This window comes from Rhineura floridana, chromosome 20 (genome assembly GCF_030035675.1).
Source record: "Rhineura floridana isolate rRhiFlo1 chromosome 20, rRhiFlo1.hap2, whole genome shotgun sequence".
Classification (NCBI taxonomy): domain Eukaryota; kingdom Metazoa; phylum Chordata; class Lepidosauria; order Squamata; family Rhineuridae; genus Rhineura; species Rhineura floridana.
The window spans coordinates 5050740-5064692 of record NC_084499.1 but is presented as its reverse complement, the minus strand read 5'-3'; the positions used below and the strand labels follow the sequence as shown (position 1 = coordinate 5064692).

General features: G+C 45.5%; 1 protein-coding gene across 1 annotated transcript in view; it reads right to left on the bottom strand.

The window, feature by feature from the left end:
- Positions 1-13347, bottom strand: part of ADGRD2 (adhesion G protein-coupled receptor D2) — a 128653-nt gene extending 115306 nt beyond the window's left edge. Inside the window, exon 1 of the mRNA XM_061604469.1 lies at positions 13267-13347. Within this exon, the coding sequence (XP_061460453.1) occupies positions 13267-13347 (81 nt within the window). The remainder of the gene's footprint in view (positions 1-13266) is intronic.
- Positions 13348-13953: the final 606 nt, after the last annotated feature.

Below are 13953 nucleotides of genomic sequence, written 5' to 3'. Positions count from 1 at the left end.
ATGAGTTAGCTTATGCTCTAATACAGCTTTTCTTTGGCAACCTGGTGTGCTCCAAATGGTTTGGATGACAACTCCCATCAGCCCCAGCCAGCACACCAGGCTGCTCCAGTAGTTCTAATGTTCAGCATTATTCAATTATGTTTATTTTATTTTATTTATTTATTAAATTTATATCCTGCCCCTCCTCTGAGAAGGAGCCCAGGGCGGCAAACAAAAACACTAAAACATCTTAGGAACAAAAGACTTTAAAACACATTAAAACAAAGCATCTTTGGGGAAAAAAACTTCATAAAAAGCAATTCCAGCACCGATGCAGACTGGGATAAGGACTCTACTTAAAAGGCTTTTTGAAAGAGGAAGAGATAGGTGCCAAAAAGATAACGGAGATGGCACCTGTCTAACATTTAAGGGGAGGGAATTCCAAAGGGTAGGTGCCACAACATAAACTATGTTGTGCAGAACAGACTTCCTGATAAGATGGTATCTACAGGAGACCCTCACCTGCAGAGCGCAGTGATCGATTAAGCATCTATCAATTATTATGCAAATATTGGATGGTGCGTACCTCCTTTTTAAAAAATGGCAACAGTGGGAGCAGAGCTTGGAAGTAACTAGTTACAAGTAACGAATTACTTGTAATTCATTACTTTTTTGAGTAACGAGTGGGTAATACCTTTACATTTTGATTGTAATAGAACTAGGAGTAATTTTACTACTTTTGTGGAGTAATTGTAATGTTTCCAGCATTACTTTTGGGCATTACTTTGGGGGGGGATTTGTGGATGAAAATCATGTGCCTCAAACTGGGCTTCTGTGCAGCATCGCTCATCCCTCATGCTCTGTGGATGGGTAGGAGGCGGAGAGTGAGATGGGGTGGAGTGGAGAAAACAATTATTTAAAAAAACGGATAGCGGTGGTGAAGAATGGAGTGGAGGGAAAAAGGAGCCGGAGGTCAAAAACATGGATAAAGGAGGTGAAGGAGGCAGCAGCAGAATAAAGATAAAGAACTGTGGAGGTGAAAGATGACAAAGCTTGTGTGTGTGTGTGTGTGTGTGTGTGTGAATACTGTGTTTGCACTTGGCACACAAAGTGGCCTCCACCACCCTCTCTGGCTACTGTGCTGCATTTGCAGTATTTTAACTTTTTTGCATCTCAGGGGAAAATGTTTGCTTGAGTGAGTGTCCCTTAGTTGGTGGCAAGGCAGGGTCTGGGAGGTGGTTAAGTGAGAGAGATTATGCTGGCTGGCTGAGTCGGGGGGATTCCACTTGGATTCACGTGCAGTGATCTGAGTAGTGGCCTCAGCCTCCCTCCCCACCACCCTTACCAGCAAAGAGATCACCATTGCTATCTTATGAATAAAATAATTATTCTACTACCTCTGTATGTGTGTGTTTATTTTTAATGTTGTTTTAGGCTACTTAGATGTGCAGCAGCAAAGGCCAGCACCTTGTAGGCATTTTTAAAGTAACTGAAACGTAATTGTAGTGATTACTTTGGAGGAAAAGTAAAGTAATCAGTTACTTTCAGAGAAATTGTAATTGTAACTGTAATTGCTACTTTTTTGGGCCATGTAACTGTAACTGTAATTTATTACTTTTTAAAAGTAATCTTCCAAGCTCTGAGTGGGAGTGCTCTTTTCTCAGAAAGAGCAAGCTGAGGCCAGTCCTCATACGGTCAGCCTCCTCTGAAGGACACCCTTAGAGCATGACCCTAGGAAGCTGCCTCATCCCAAGTCAGGCCAATAATCCATCTAGCTCAGTATTATCTAGATCAGTGTCCTCAAAGAACTCAGACTCAGACATTGAAGTGAGACGGTTTCAATTAGGAGTGCTTCATGAATCTACTTACAGCTTACTCAGCATCTCTCTAGGTCATAGAATCATATAATAGTAGAGTTGGAAGAGGCCTACAAGGCCATTGAGTCCAACCCCCTGCTCAATGCAGGAATCCAAATCAAAGCATTCCCGACAGATGGCTGTCCAGCTGCCTCTTGAAGGCCTCCAGTGTTGGAGAACCCACTACCTCTCTAGGTCATTGGTTCCATTGTCGTATGGCTCTAACAGTTAGGAAGTTTTTCCTGATGTCCAGTCAAAATCTGGTTTCCTGCAACTTGAGCCCATTATTCCATGTCCTGCACTCTGGGACGATTGAGAAGAGATCCTGGCCCTCCTCTATGTGACAACCTTTCATGTACTTGAAGAGTGCTCTCATATCTCCCCTCAGTCTTCTCTTCTCCAGGCTAAACATGCCCAGTTCTTTCAGTCTAACTAGGCACAACTTCACTGCACTAAGACTTTGACTCAGGAACTACTCCTGCCCCCCACTTAGCTTAAGGAAGGCTGGGCAGGCACCCTGCTTGCGTGTGCAAAGACTCCGCCGCAACTGTGTCTGTTGAATCTCCCGCCTCGTTCGCCTCCTGGTGCGAGGTGAAAGCAGAGCCACTGTCACTGTCTTGTCTTCCCCCTCCGAGGGAAGAGGGCTGCCTACGGGCAATGCGGGTGCAGGGAGAGGGTAATCATCATGGTGGGAAACAATGGCTGGTCAGGTTAACTCTCTGCAGGGGTATCTGGAGCTGCTGGTGTTGAACTGTCCAAGTCCAGAGCTGGGGCACCTTCTGAGTCCCACTCCCCGCTCGGCCCTTCACCAGCTCAAACATCCCACTAAGTCCTCCTCTGCTTTGTTCTGTTCTGTCCATCCCTCTCCAGCAGGGCTCACGACAATCAGGAGTTCCCAAACGGTGGCCTGCGGACCGCCCGTGGTCTGCAAGCTTCATTCAGGTGGTCTGTGCAAAGTCCACATTAAATATTCATATTGATCTTTAATTGTATTTTGATTCATTTATTTCTTATATTGTATTTTACTGTATTATGTCAGTGGAACACAGTTTGAAATACAATAAAACACAGTATCTAAGAAATGAAAGAAGCCATAAAAATATAATAAAAACTTGTACAGCATCTAGTTGTAGCTCATCACAATGGCTACAACAGGCAGAAAAATGGCCCGCCAAGACCACCAGCAATTTCCAAGTGGTCCATGGGGAAGAATGCTTGGGAACCACCGTTCTGTAGATTCTCTTTTCTCTTCTGACAGCAGGAACACTTTCTTCTCTCTTTTTAGTGATATGATCCATTTTGAGAGACAATAATTGTCTGAAAAATGAAATAAGAATGCTGTCAATTAATAATAACTAATTAATAAACAATGCAGTAGCTAAGCAAGTGCTGCATATTTCACACAAAAGCCCTGTGAGGAGAGATGGAAAGAACTGGGCATGTTCAGCCTTGTGAAGACTGAGGGGAGATAGGATCACACTCTTCACGTACTTGAAAGATTGACACACAGAGGAGGCCCGGGATCTGTTCTCGATCATCTCAGAGTGCAGGACATGGAATAATGGGCTCAAGTTACAGGAAGCCACATTTTGAATGAACATCAGGAAAAACTTCCTAACTGTTAGAGCGGTATGATAATGGAACCAATGACCTAGGGAGGTGATGGGCTCTCCAACACTGGAGGCCTTCAAGAGGCAGCTGGACAGCCACCTGTCGGGTATGTTTTAATTTGGGTTCCTGCATTGAGCAGGGGGGTGTACTCGATGGCTTTATAGGCCCCTTCCAACTCTACGATTCTATGATGCAAACATACATATTACTGTCTATCACTTTGGGCAGCTTTGCAGCAATGCAAAAAATAGCAGGCTCCTCCAGATGACCTGTTCCCTGAACATTTGTCTTGATTTGCTTGCACGAAGCTTATGCGGAGGTTAGATTGTATCTGGTCTTTATTAAGCATTTGTTTTAATTTATTTATGGGGAGGCTATACAACAAGCAGTGTTTGCCTTACAGTCATCCTGACGTGCTTGTGAAGTGTTTACACATCTTCCTGTTAATAATTCCACACCTTGCATTTCCCCATTACTTTCCTAACTGCAAATAGACTATTCCTTTTTTAAAAGTGGCTTTGTTGCACCAGGGCAACAGAGGACTTTAATCCACTTTAATTGTTCCGCTGTGTGCTTGTATAGTGACTATCCGGACGCAGCCTATGACTGCATCCTTGCTTCTGTGCATGCTGCACAAATCCACTCTCAGCGCACCAAGAAAACATGTCTCTGTTTCAGCTGCATGAACAAGGGCGGCGGCAGGTGGCGCCAAAGCCACAGCAAGAACCGCTTTGAACTTCAGCCAGATTTACCTGCACATCTGCAAAAGAGGCAGCCACATACCTGGGAGGATAGGAAGAGAGGCAACACCATTACTAGAAGGTAAAATAATAATTGTAGGACATCTGCTTCGTTGTCAAGGACCAAGAGGGAAATAAAGCTGTTGTCCCTTCTAGCTAAAACCTGCTGTTTTTTTCTCCCTAGGCTCCTGAAGAGCAACTGCTCTGTTTGTTTGGATGCCAATCCAATTCTGATGCCTGTAATTCACCCCAGAGACTGTAGTTTAACTTCATCAAGTGAAGGGAGGGGGGGGAAGACACAGAAATTAACAACAACAACAGCAACAATACTACTGTATTAGAATAAAAGCGCATCTGCCGCTCACATCACAGCCTTCTGCCTTTGCACACCAGCAAGGGGACTGGTTTTCCTCACTTCCTGGTAGAGTCATCCATGTTTGTGGTGCCAAGGTGAGCAAAGGAAGAGGAAGGGAGCCAACGGTCCAAGGCCAGGGTGAAGAGGCGCGTCGGGCACAGTCAGTATACGGAATCCTCTTCCCCCTGGCCTTCGACACTGTTTTAATCTGTTTTAAATACTGTATTTTATATTATTGCGGCCCACCCTGGGACCTTTTGGTGAAGGGCTGGTAATGAAGTAATGATAACAATGTTGATGATGCAGGGAAATCTCCCAGTAGTGGAGTGGCAAATTCAGAAGTGCAGGGTCCCTTCATGTTAGTCACAGCCACCCCTTCCCCCCCTTTTTACTGCGGGTTGAGAATGAGATTCTTGTTAATGCCTTCTCCCTCAGCAACAGACGTCCCTAGGAGCCAACCAGCATGAAAGGAGAGAGTGTTAGCTAATGAGAAGAGTCTTCTCGATGGCTGACTCACCTCCTTTCACTCCGATTGGCTCCAGTCACCAGGAAAGGATAACTAAGCATAGTAGAGGACACTTCTCAGTAGCTAACACACTCCCCTTCATTTGATTGCCTCACAGGATCCTGCAGACATAGGGACCCTGCTTCCAAAAATGTAAGGGGTCTAAGGCCTCCCGAGACCCTGGACAACTACATCCCTGAGTGCCCACCCACCAAACTCCTTCATTTACCAAAACCAAAATTGGATATAGTTGAATTTTCTACACTGATGGTGGGACAACATCCTTCACCACACACCTGAGGGCAGCTGCCTAGTTAGGGGGTGCAGAGCAGGCAGTTTAGCACACACAGATCTGTGCAGCACCTCACTGCTTCTGCCTGCCTGCCTCCCCCCCTCCAGCATCTGCCACTTGAGGAAAAGTAGCTGCATGCTGCCACATCATATATGGGGCCTGCAACCCGACTGATGGGGCCCTATGCGAGGGCCCTAGCTAGAGTGGTACCACCGCACAATATTTGCACGTGTAAAGAATGCAAGAGGCTGTGTTGTCTACTCTGACTGACAGAGTCTTCCACAGAGACAGCCTTTCACCCATTGCATGCTACCTGTTTTTTTAAACTGGAGATGCGTGGGGCCGTTCACTTGCAAAGCATGTGTTCTTTCCCCAGGCTGTGGCCTAGATCCTCTATGCACACACCGTCTTACACTGAATCATACCATTGATTTAGTCTGCGGTTGTAGGGCTACAAGATTATTAACTGGGACTAATCATTTTGACCATATTATCCCAATGCTTTGTCAGCTTCACTGGCTCCCAGTCTGGCTCCAGGCCTAATTGGGACCAGGTTTCTTGAAAGATTGCCTTCTATAGTATATACCTACCTTGATCTTTAAGATCCTTATTGAACGCCCTGCTCCAAGTACCCTCGCCAAAGGAAGCGAGGTGAGGGGCTACTTGGGAAAGGGCCTTATTGGTGGTGGCACCCTGGAATGGTCTCCCCAGAGAGGTTCACCTGGCACCATCCTTACAGTCTTTTCAGCATCAGGTGCAGATCTTTTGTTCACACAGGCCTTTGAAACAGCTTGCCTTTTTATAAACAGGGATTATCATGATTCATGTTTTATCGCCTGTCTGTCAAAATGAACACAATTTTGTGCTGCTTTTCATCATTTTGTAGTCTACTTTTAACACTGTTATTTATTATTATTATTATTATTAAATTTATTTATACCCCGCCTTTTGGCCAAAGGCCCTCAAAGCGGCTTACAAAGAAAAATAAACACAAGTATAAAATACATCGATAAAAGCAATACAATTTACAAAAATTAAACTAAATAAATAACATTATTAAGGGGAAAAAATGTCCAAGAAAAATTTTAAACAAGTGAATTTAAAATGGATCACTCTCTGTCTTTGCCAGCACACAATATTCCAGGCTTAGAGTTCAAATCCACACCCAGCCATGAAGCTCACTGAGTGACCTTGGGCCAGTCATTGCCTCACAGCCTACCCTACCTTACGGGGTTGTTGTGAGGATTAAATGAGAAGGGGGAGAACCATGCATGCCACCTTGAGCTCTTTGGAGGGAAAAATGGGATATAAATGCAATAAATAATAATAATCAGGCCAGAGGCTCCTCCAGTCCAGCATCCTGTTCTCATAATGGCCAACCAGATGCCTGTGGGAAGCCCAAAAATAGGACCTGAGTCTAATGGCCTTTTCTCCACTTGCAATTCCCGGCAACTGCCATTTATAGGTATACTGCCTCTGATAGCTGCAAGGGAACATAGCCCTCATGGCTAGTAGTAGCCATGGATAGCCTTATCCTCTACGAATGGCTCTTAGCCGGGGCCTGATCAAGGCAGGTGCTTCCGCTTTGTATTGTATTTCCATTTAAATTATACCAATTATTTCTGCATTTGCATCTACATTATCAGATTGTATGCAGCGTGGTGCCCTCTGTTTTAGGGTTGTATGCCCTCTTTTTTGCTAAGCTGTAGGTGGGCCACCTTCACCGGGAGCCACGGACCAGGGGAGAGTCGGGACGACAGAGCAAGTCACAACCATAGAGCAAAGCAGCAGGCAGAACGAAGAAGCAAGTCCGGACAGGAGGACAACCAAAGGATACAGGAACCATTTCGGGAAGGGCCACAGCTCAGCAGGGGAGCCTCTCCTTTGCATGCAGATCTGAGGTTCAGTCCCCAAAGCATCTCTGGGTAGGGCGGGAAAGATCCCCTGTTTGAAACATTGCACAGCCACGGCCAGACAGTGGAAACCATATTGATCAAGATTAGCGATGGGGAGCTTGTGGCTATTAGGTGTGACCTGGCTAAGCCCTACTTTGGTTCATTGAGTTGAAATGGGGGACAAAGCCTTGGACGATTCTAAGCTATGTTGTCCCAGGCTGTGGTCTGAAGGTAGATGAGGCCAGTGCCTTGCTGAAGCGAAGCAGGGTCAGGTTTGGTCAGTGCCTGGATGGGAGACCAATATGTGTTGCCTTGGGTTTCTATCATGAAAAAGACAGGTGGGGTATCCCCCTCCCACCCTTTTTCTGATTTGTTGTGCCTTCCTGAATACTACGTGATGAGAATAAGCAGCAAGGGCCGTCTTTTGGCACTTTTGGAGGAACGTGCAGACGCTCCATTAAATGTTTTCTTATTGTTTGGCAGATTTCCCTTATGCCTAGCCTAGCAGAACAATCCCATTGTTCCAAGACAGCATGAGAAAGAACTAGCCATCTCTGCTATCTTTCCAGCGCCTTTTGAAGACTTTCCTCTTTCAACAAGCCTTTTAAGTTGAGACCTATCCCAGTCTGCGTCTGTGTTGGAATTGCTTTTTAATATGTTCTCTTTAATAATATGTTTTTAACCCCTTTTTTTAAAGCTTTTTTTTAAAATGTTTTTAACATTGTTTTGTTTTAATGTATTTTAAGGCCTTTCTATGATGTGTTTTTAGCATTTCTGTTTGCCGCCCTGGGCTCCTGCTGGGAGGAAGGGCGGGATATAACTCCAATAATAAATAAATAAATAAAATAGTTTTTCCCCCCCCTTGGAGTGTCAGCAAGCAATACATACGCACCATGAGATCACCTCGTACCCTTGACCCCTCCTTTTAAGTTGGTTTGTATGAGAGAAAGTGTACTGGAAGGGCAGGGTTGGAGACCCAAGACGGCAATCTGAGCGCCAACATGTATAACTATGCTCTCAAGGAAGGCAGTCTGTGGGCTTATCCACATGGGAGCATTTCTTTGTAGCCAATACACTGCTTTTACCACACTTGGTGCTCAATGGTAGCTGCAAATCCGTTGTTTTCCATTCACACAAGTAGGCATTCCTCTGGGAAGGATTTGTGTCATTTTCTTGCAGCCCCGCCCTCTAATTTTATATTTTTACTCCCACCGGTTGCTCAGTTACTGGGCATGTGCAAATATTTTTGACCCGAGCAGTATTTCCACTCCCTCCTGCCCCACCGCTTCCTAAAGTTTGGCAGTTGAAAAGAAGTGGGGTCATCTGCCCCCCCTTTCTCCACTGCCCCCTTTTTCTGAGTTTTCCCCGCTGGAAAAACAAATCAACATAATATCGATATTTTTAAAAAATACATCATATCAAGATTTTCTCAAAGTATTAATACCAATATTGATATTTTCTGAAAATATCAATACCAATATTGATATTTTCTGAAAATATTGATATTGATATTTTTGAGGCAACTTTTTTTAAAATCCACTTTAGATTTTTTAGGAAACAAAAGGAGTGAAGGAAGTTTACTCAGGGAGAAAGAGGAAAGAAGGAAGGGCTGCAGCAAACTGTGAAGGGGGGAGGACAGAGCAGTTGCTAGATAAATCACAGGAAACAACATGGAATTCATGGGAGTTAGTGGGTGGAGAAAGAAGAACAGCTGGAAGTGACAATTCACCCGCCCACACAGAAGCAAACCGTCTGCTAAGACATGTGGAGTGGAGCTATATTGTTCTAAACTTTTTGTATTATTGGCAGATTGGGTTACAGAGGGAAAACTGCTCGATAGCCTCTGTTTGCCAGTAATGTCATGTGAACCCTGCGAATTAAAAAGAGATATGAGTAGCACTAAACACACAGTAAACCGCCGTGTAGACCTGGAGGCAAAGCGACTCCTTTTTGCTTTTTGGTCAGAGTTCTTTCACATCACTTCAGCTGTGTCCCACTGCCCACTCCTTTGGGCGTAGCAGAGGCAATATTTATTTATTTATTTTATATACCGCCCCAATAGCCGAAGGTCTCTGGGCGGTTTACAGAAACGAAAAACATTAAAAACAAATGTACACATTTAAAAACACTTCTTTTAAACACAATTTAAAACACAATTTAAAAAGTTAAAATAATTTTAAAAACACATGCTAAAATGCCTGGGAGAAGAGGAAAGTCTCTGCGACTTGTCGTTTCTTACAGCAGTAAGGACCTTTTATCTCTTTAGAATTATGAACGGGGTTAGGATATTTAGAATTAATGCCGCCATGCACCCAGTAACTTTGTATTGCTATTCTTCCCTTTCAACAAAAGAAAGCTTTGGCTTACCACCACATCAGGCAACCACAGACAAACCCTAAAAAGTCCTCTTAATTTGAGCCTCAGGAGCTTTTGACATCTTGGAGCTTTCTGCCTACAAAGTGGGGGCTCTGCCCCGCCAATGGGTTACAGTCCCTCCCCGTGCAGAGAACCCCAGGTTTGATCCCAGACATCTCCACTTCAAAGGATCTTGGGGAAAGACCTCTTCTGCCTGAGTCCTGGTAGTCAGGCAATTCCATATACACATCAGGACCACATTCAGCTTCTCAGATGAAGATTAAGTAGTGTCTATCAAAAGCAGGTAGTTTCTACCTTGTACCTAGTGGTGCCCTGGTAACAGGGTTCTGCTTCATCCAGCCTTGGAACTGGAGGTTTCCTCAGAGGAGGAGAAGGAGCACCCCACCCCAGCAGATCGCCACGCTGCCAATGACCTTGAAGAGCGAATGGATCCTGATTTCCCTGCCCCCAGGACTGAAAGCCCCCACACCAGCTGTCAGGGTTCCTGGCTGGCTCTCTGACTGCCCCCACATCATCTCAAGGGCTACAGCAGGCAGTTTGCCTCTGAATGTCAGTTGCTGGAAAGTGCAGGAGGGGAGAGTTGCTATTGCACCCAGGTCCTGATTTCGGGCTTCCCAGAAGCGGCATCTGGTTGGCCACTGTGAGAACAGGAAGCTGGACTAGATGGACCTCTGGCCTGATCCAGGAGCAGGACTCTTCTTACGTTCTTCAGCAGAGGAGACGGAGAGCCAAGGTGGAGCTCCAGGGACGCTGCCAAAGGGTCGGGCTAGCTGCATGCAAGTCTACTCAGGAGGAGGGGGAAGCGCATGGAAGCCCTTGCCTGGATCAGGGCCTGGCTGAGAGTGAGGAGAAGGAGAAGGGTTAGAAAACTGGAGTTGCACCTGCTAACCCTTTGAAACAAGGGAGACTGGTAAATGGAAAAAGGCCCCCCGTTGACTGTGCAGCCCACCGGCACAGGGGCTCCCCCACAACCCCACTTCAGGGTAGGGCATGCCGAGCTGAAACAGAGCTTCTGCCCAAGACCCTAAAAGTGACCCCCGGCCCACCTGTTCCGCAACTGGAAAAGTCATCACACATTGCGGTGGGGCGGTGGGGGGGGGGGGGAAGCAGCTTGCCAGAATCCACAAAGGACTGCTGCACATTGCTAAGGGTCAGTGCCTAAAGGCGCCTGGTAGTACCAAGGCGATGCTCATCTGAGGCGCAGGCCTCTGTAATCAGGCCCACACATCCAAAGCGCTCAGCCTTTGGGCTAAGCAGCTCATTTAGTGGACAGCCTGCTGTTATTGCCAAAATGCCGGCTTTTTTCCGGGCTGAATAGCTGAAAGGCACTTGTTAGAGCCATTATGCTCCAGCTGTACTTTTCCACCTGTAATCACAAAAGGCTTGGTTCAGAGGCTGCTCCTCTCCACTGCATGAGTTGCCCCAGCCAACCCCAAGCATGCACTTCCTAGGAGCACGTGCAGAGCGGAGAGCTGGCGGATCTTTGAGCAGTGGTTCCCAAACTTTCCCCCCCCCCCCAAGGACCACTTGAAAATTGTTGAGGGTCTTGGCAGACTTTTCGGTCCGTTGTAGCCAGATGCCGTATGGTTTTTAACTGTATTTCTTCTTTTTCTTATATATTATAGTTTACTGTACTACAGTTTGAGTTTAAACTGTAATGCAATAAAATGCAATATAAGAAATAAAAGCAGCAGGAAAAAATACAATTGAACATCCATATGAATATTGAATCCGATGGATGCGCTGTTTCCTGTTCAATCACAAATCTGCAGACATGCCACAGACCACCTGAAGGAAGCTCACGGACCACAGTCTGGGAACTCCTGATCTAAGCCATATGTCTCAGACAACATGCACTAAGGTGCATTCCAGTACACACTTACACGGGCATAAGTCCCACACTGAACCCAATTGAGATTACTTCTGAGTAGAGATGTCCTGGATTTCAGCCCAAGGGCACAATCCAATTTACAACTGACGGAGATGAATGCGGCTCAGCAGGGCTACGCTGGCATAAGTTGCTCAGCCGGGGCTCAGCCTGGCTGAGCCGAGACGGGCGCAAGTGGAGCCGGTGGAATCTCGCATAAGGCCTGAAAAAGAGGCGTGTCAGGGGAGGAGCTGAGGTGAGCGGACTTAGGAGACATCCAACTTGTGTTTGGAGCACTTCTGCAGGTTCCGATCCAGGCAAAAGTTATGCTGGGAAAAAGGTCAGTCTGAGAAAATAATTGCAGTAGAAGTCAATGTTGTTGTTGTTGTTATGTGCCTTCAAGTCGACTATGACTTATGGCGACCCTATGAATCAGCGACCTCCAAGAGCATTTGTCATGATTCATGAACCCCCCTGTTCAGATCTTGTAAGTTCAGGTTTGTGGCTTCCTTTATGGAATCAATCCATCTCTTGTTTGGCCTTCCTCTTTTTCTACTCCCTTCTGTTTTCCCCAGCATTATTGTCTTTTCTAGTGAATCATGTCTTCTCATTATATGTCCAAAGGATGAAGTCAACGGAGAGGACTTACTCCCCAGGTGGGTTATTTGGAAGAGTAGGCTTTTACTTTTTGGTTCCCATGTGCAGCTCCTGGCCGAGCCAGCATTCAGCCAATGGCAATTCCTCTTTCCTTCCTCTTCCTCTTTCAACAAGCCTTTTAAGTTGAGACCTATCCCAGTCTGCGTCTGTGTTGGAATTGCTTTTTAATATGTTCTTAAACCTTCTTTTTAAAAATGTTTTTTAATCTTAGACGATGTTTTGAAAGCTTTTTTTAAGAAATGTTTTTAAAGATGTTTTGTTTTAATGTGTTTTGAAGTTTGTTTATGATGTTTTAAAGATTTTAGTGCTTTTGTTTGCCGCCCTGGGCTCCTGCCGGGAGGAAGAGCGGAATATAAATAAATAAATAAATAAATAAATAAATAAAATTGGATGCGGCGGAACTTTATGCCAGCTTCTGTTGCTCTAGCAACAACTTATGGCGGCTTCCCCTGAGTTGGATTGCTCTGCCCACCAGCATTGCCTACCCTGGTATCCCCCAGATGTTTTGGACTACAACTCCCATCAGCCCAAGCTGGTTGCGTCCAAAACATCTGAAGCATGCCAGGGTGGGGAAGACTGCATAAAATAGTAGGGATGACTGAGAAATTTGATCTTTGTGAGTTCCAGTTTGAAGTGATCTGATCAAGCACCTCCTGGACTAGTTGCCAGAATGCAACTATCCGCTGGTTTTTACGCTTGCTATACGTTCTGACACAGTCTTGGCTCAAACTACATCAATACACGTTTTTAAAAGTGTGGGCATGTATGGGTATTTTGAGCAGAGCTTGGAAAAGTTACATTTTTAAACTACAACTCCAATCAGCCCCAGCCAGCATGACCACTGGATTGGGCTGATGGGAGTTGTAGTTCAAAAAAGTAACTTTTCCAAGCTCTGATTTTGAGAGACAACAGATTATTAAGAAATCCATTTTTAAATACAGTAGTCTTTTTGTGTGTGTGTGCAGATTGAGAAAAAAAGGCATGGATTTGTGTGGAAAAGAGATGGAATGAAGACATGCAAAAGTAACACAGACCGATTTGCCCATCCCTGCTAAGCAGTCGAGGTTAACACTTAGATCAGTCCAGTCATCTCGTGTAAGAAAGTGGAGTGTGATTCTGTTATTGCAGCTCACCACTTCCAGGACATTGTCAGCTGCAGTCTTGACATACACCGACTGCATCTCATACAATATGACGGGCAACAATGCCAACATTGCAACTTGCCATTTCAGCAGACCATGACTGCATCAATCCTTGGAGTCCAACAACATCCAAAAGGCCACAAGTTTCCAACCCCTGTTCTAGATCAGAGGTAGGCAGCAAATCCCTGGCAGGCTTCATCAAGCCGATTCAAGGCTAGAATTTTAGGCATATTTACTTGGGAACAGATTCTTCTGAAAGTATCAGGCCCAGGCCAGCCAGTATGGCTAGTGGTATCGCTAATCTATGAGGCTGAAGGGGGTTCTGCTCCATTAACCTCAGTTTGCCCTTAGCCACCACCATCCCACAAACCTGTCTGCCTTCTCAAATTTCAGCCAGTCTAGGGGATAGCACATCTGGTCAGTCTCCTTCTCCTTACTCTCAGACTCAGGCTGCACACGCGCCATACATTTTAAAAAACGCATTCAGTGCACATTTAAAGCTCTTGGTTTCCCCCAAATAATCCTGGGAATTGTTGTCTACCCCTCACAGAGCTCCAATTCCCAGCACCCTTAACAAACTACAGTTCCAAAGGTTGGTGCCACCACCCTAAAGGCCCGCTTCCTACGGTGTGCGAAACGGACTTCCTGATAAGATGGTATCTGCAGGAGGCCCTCACC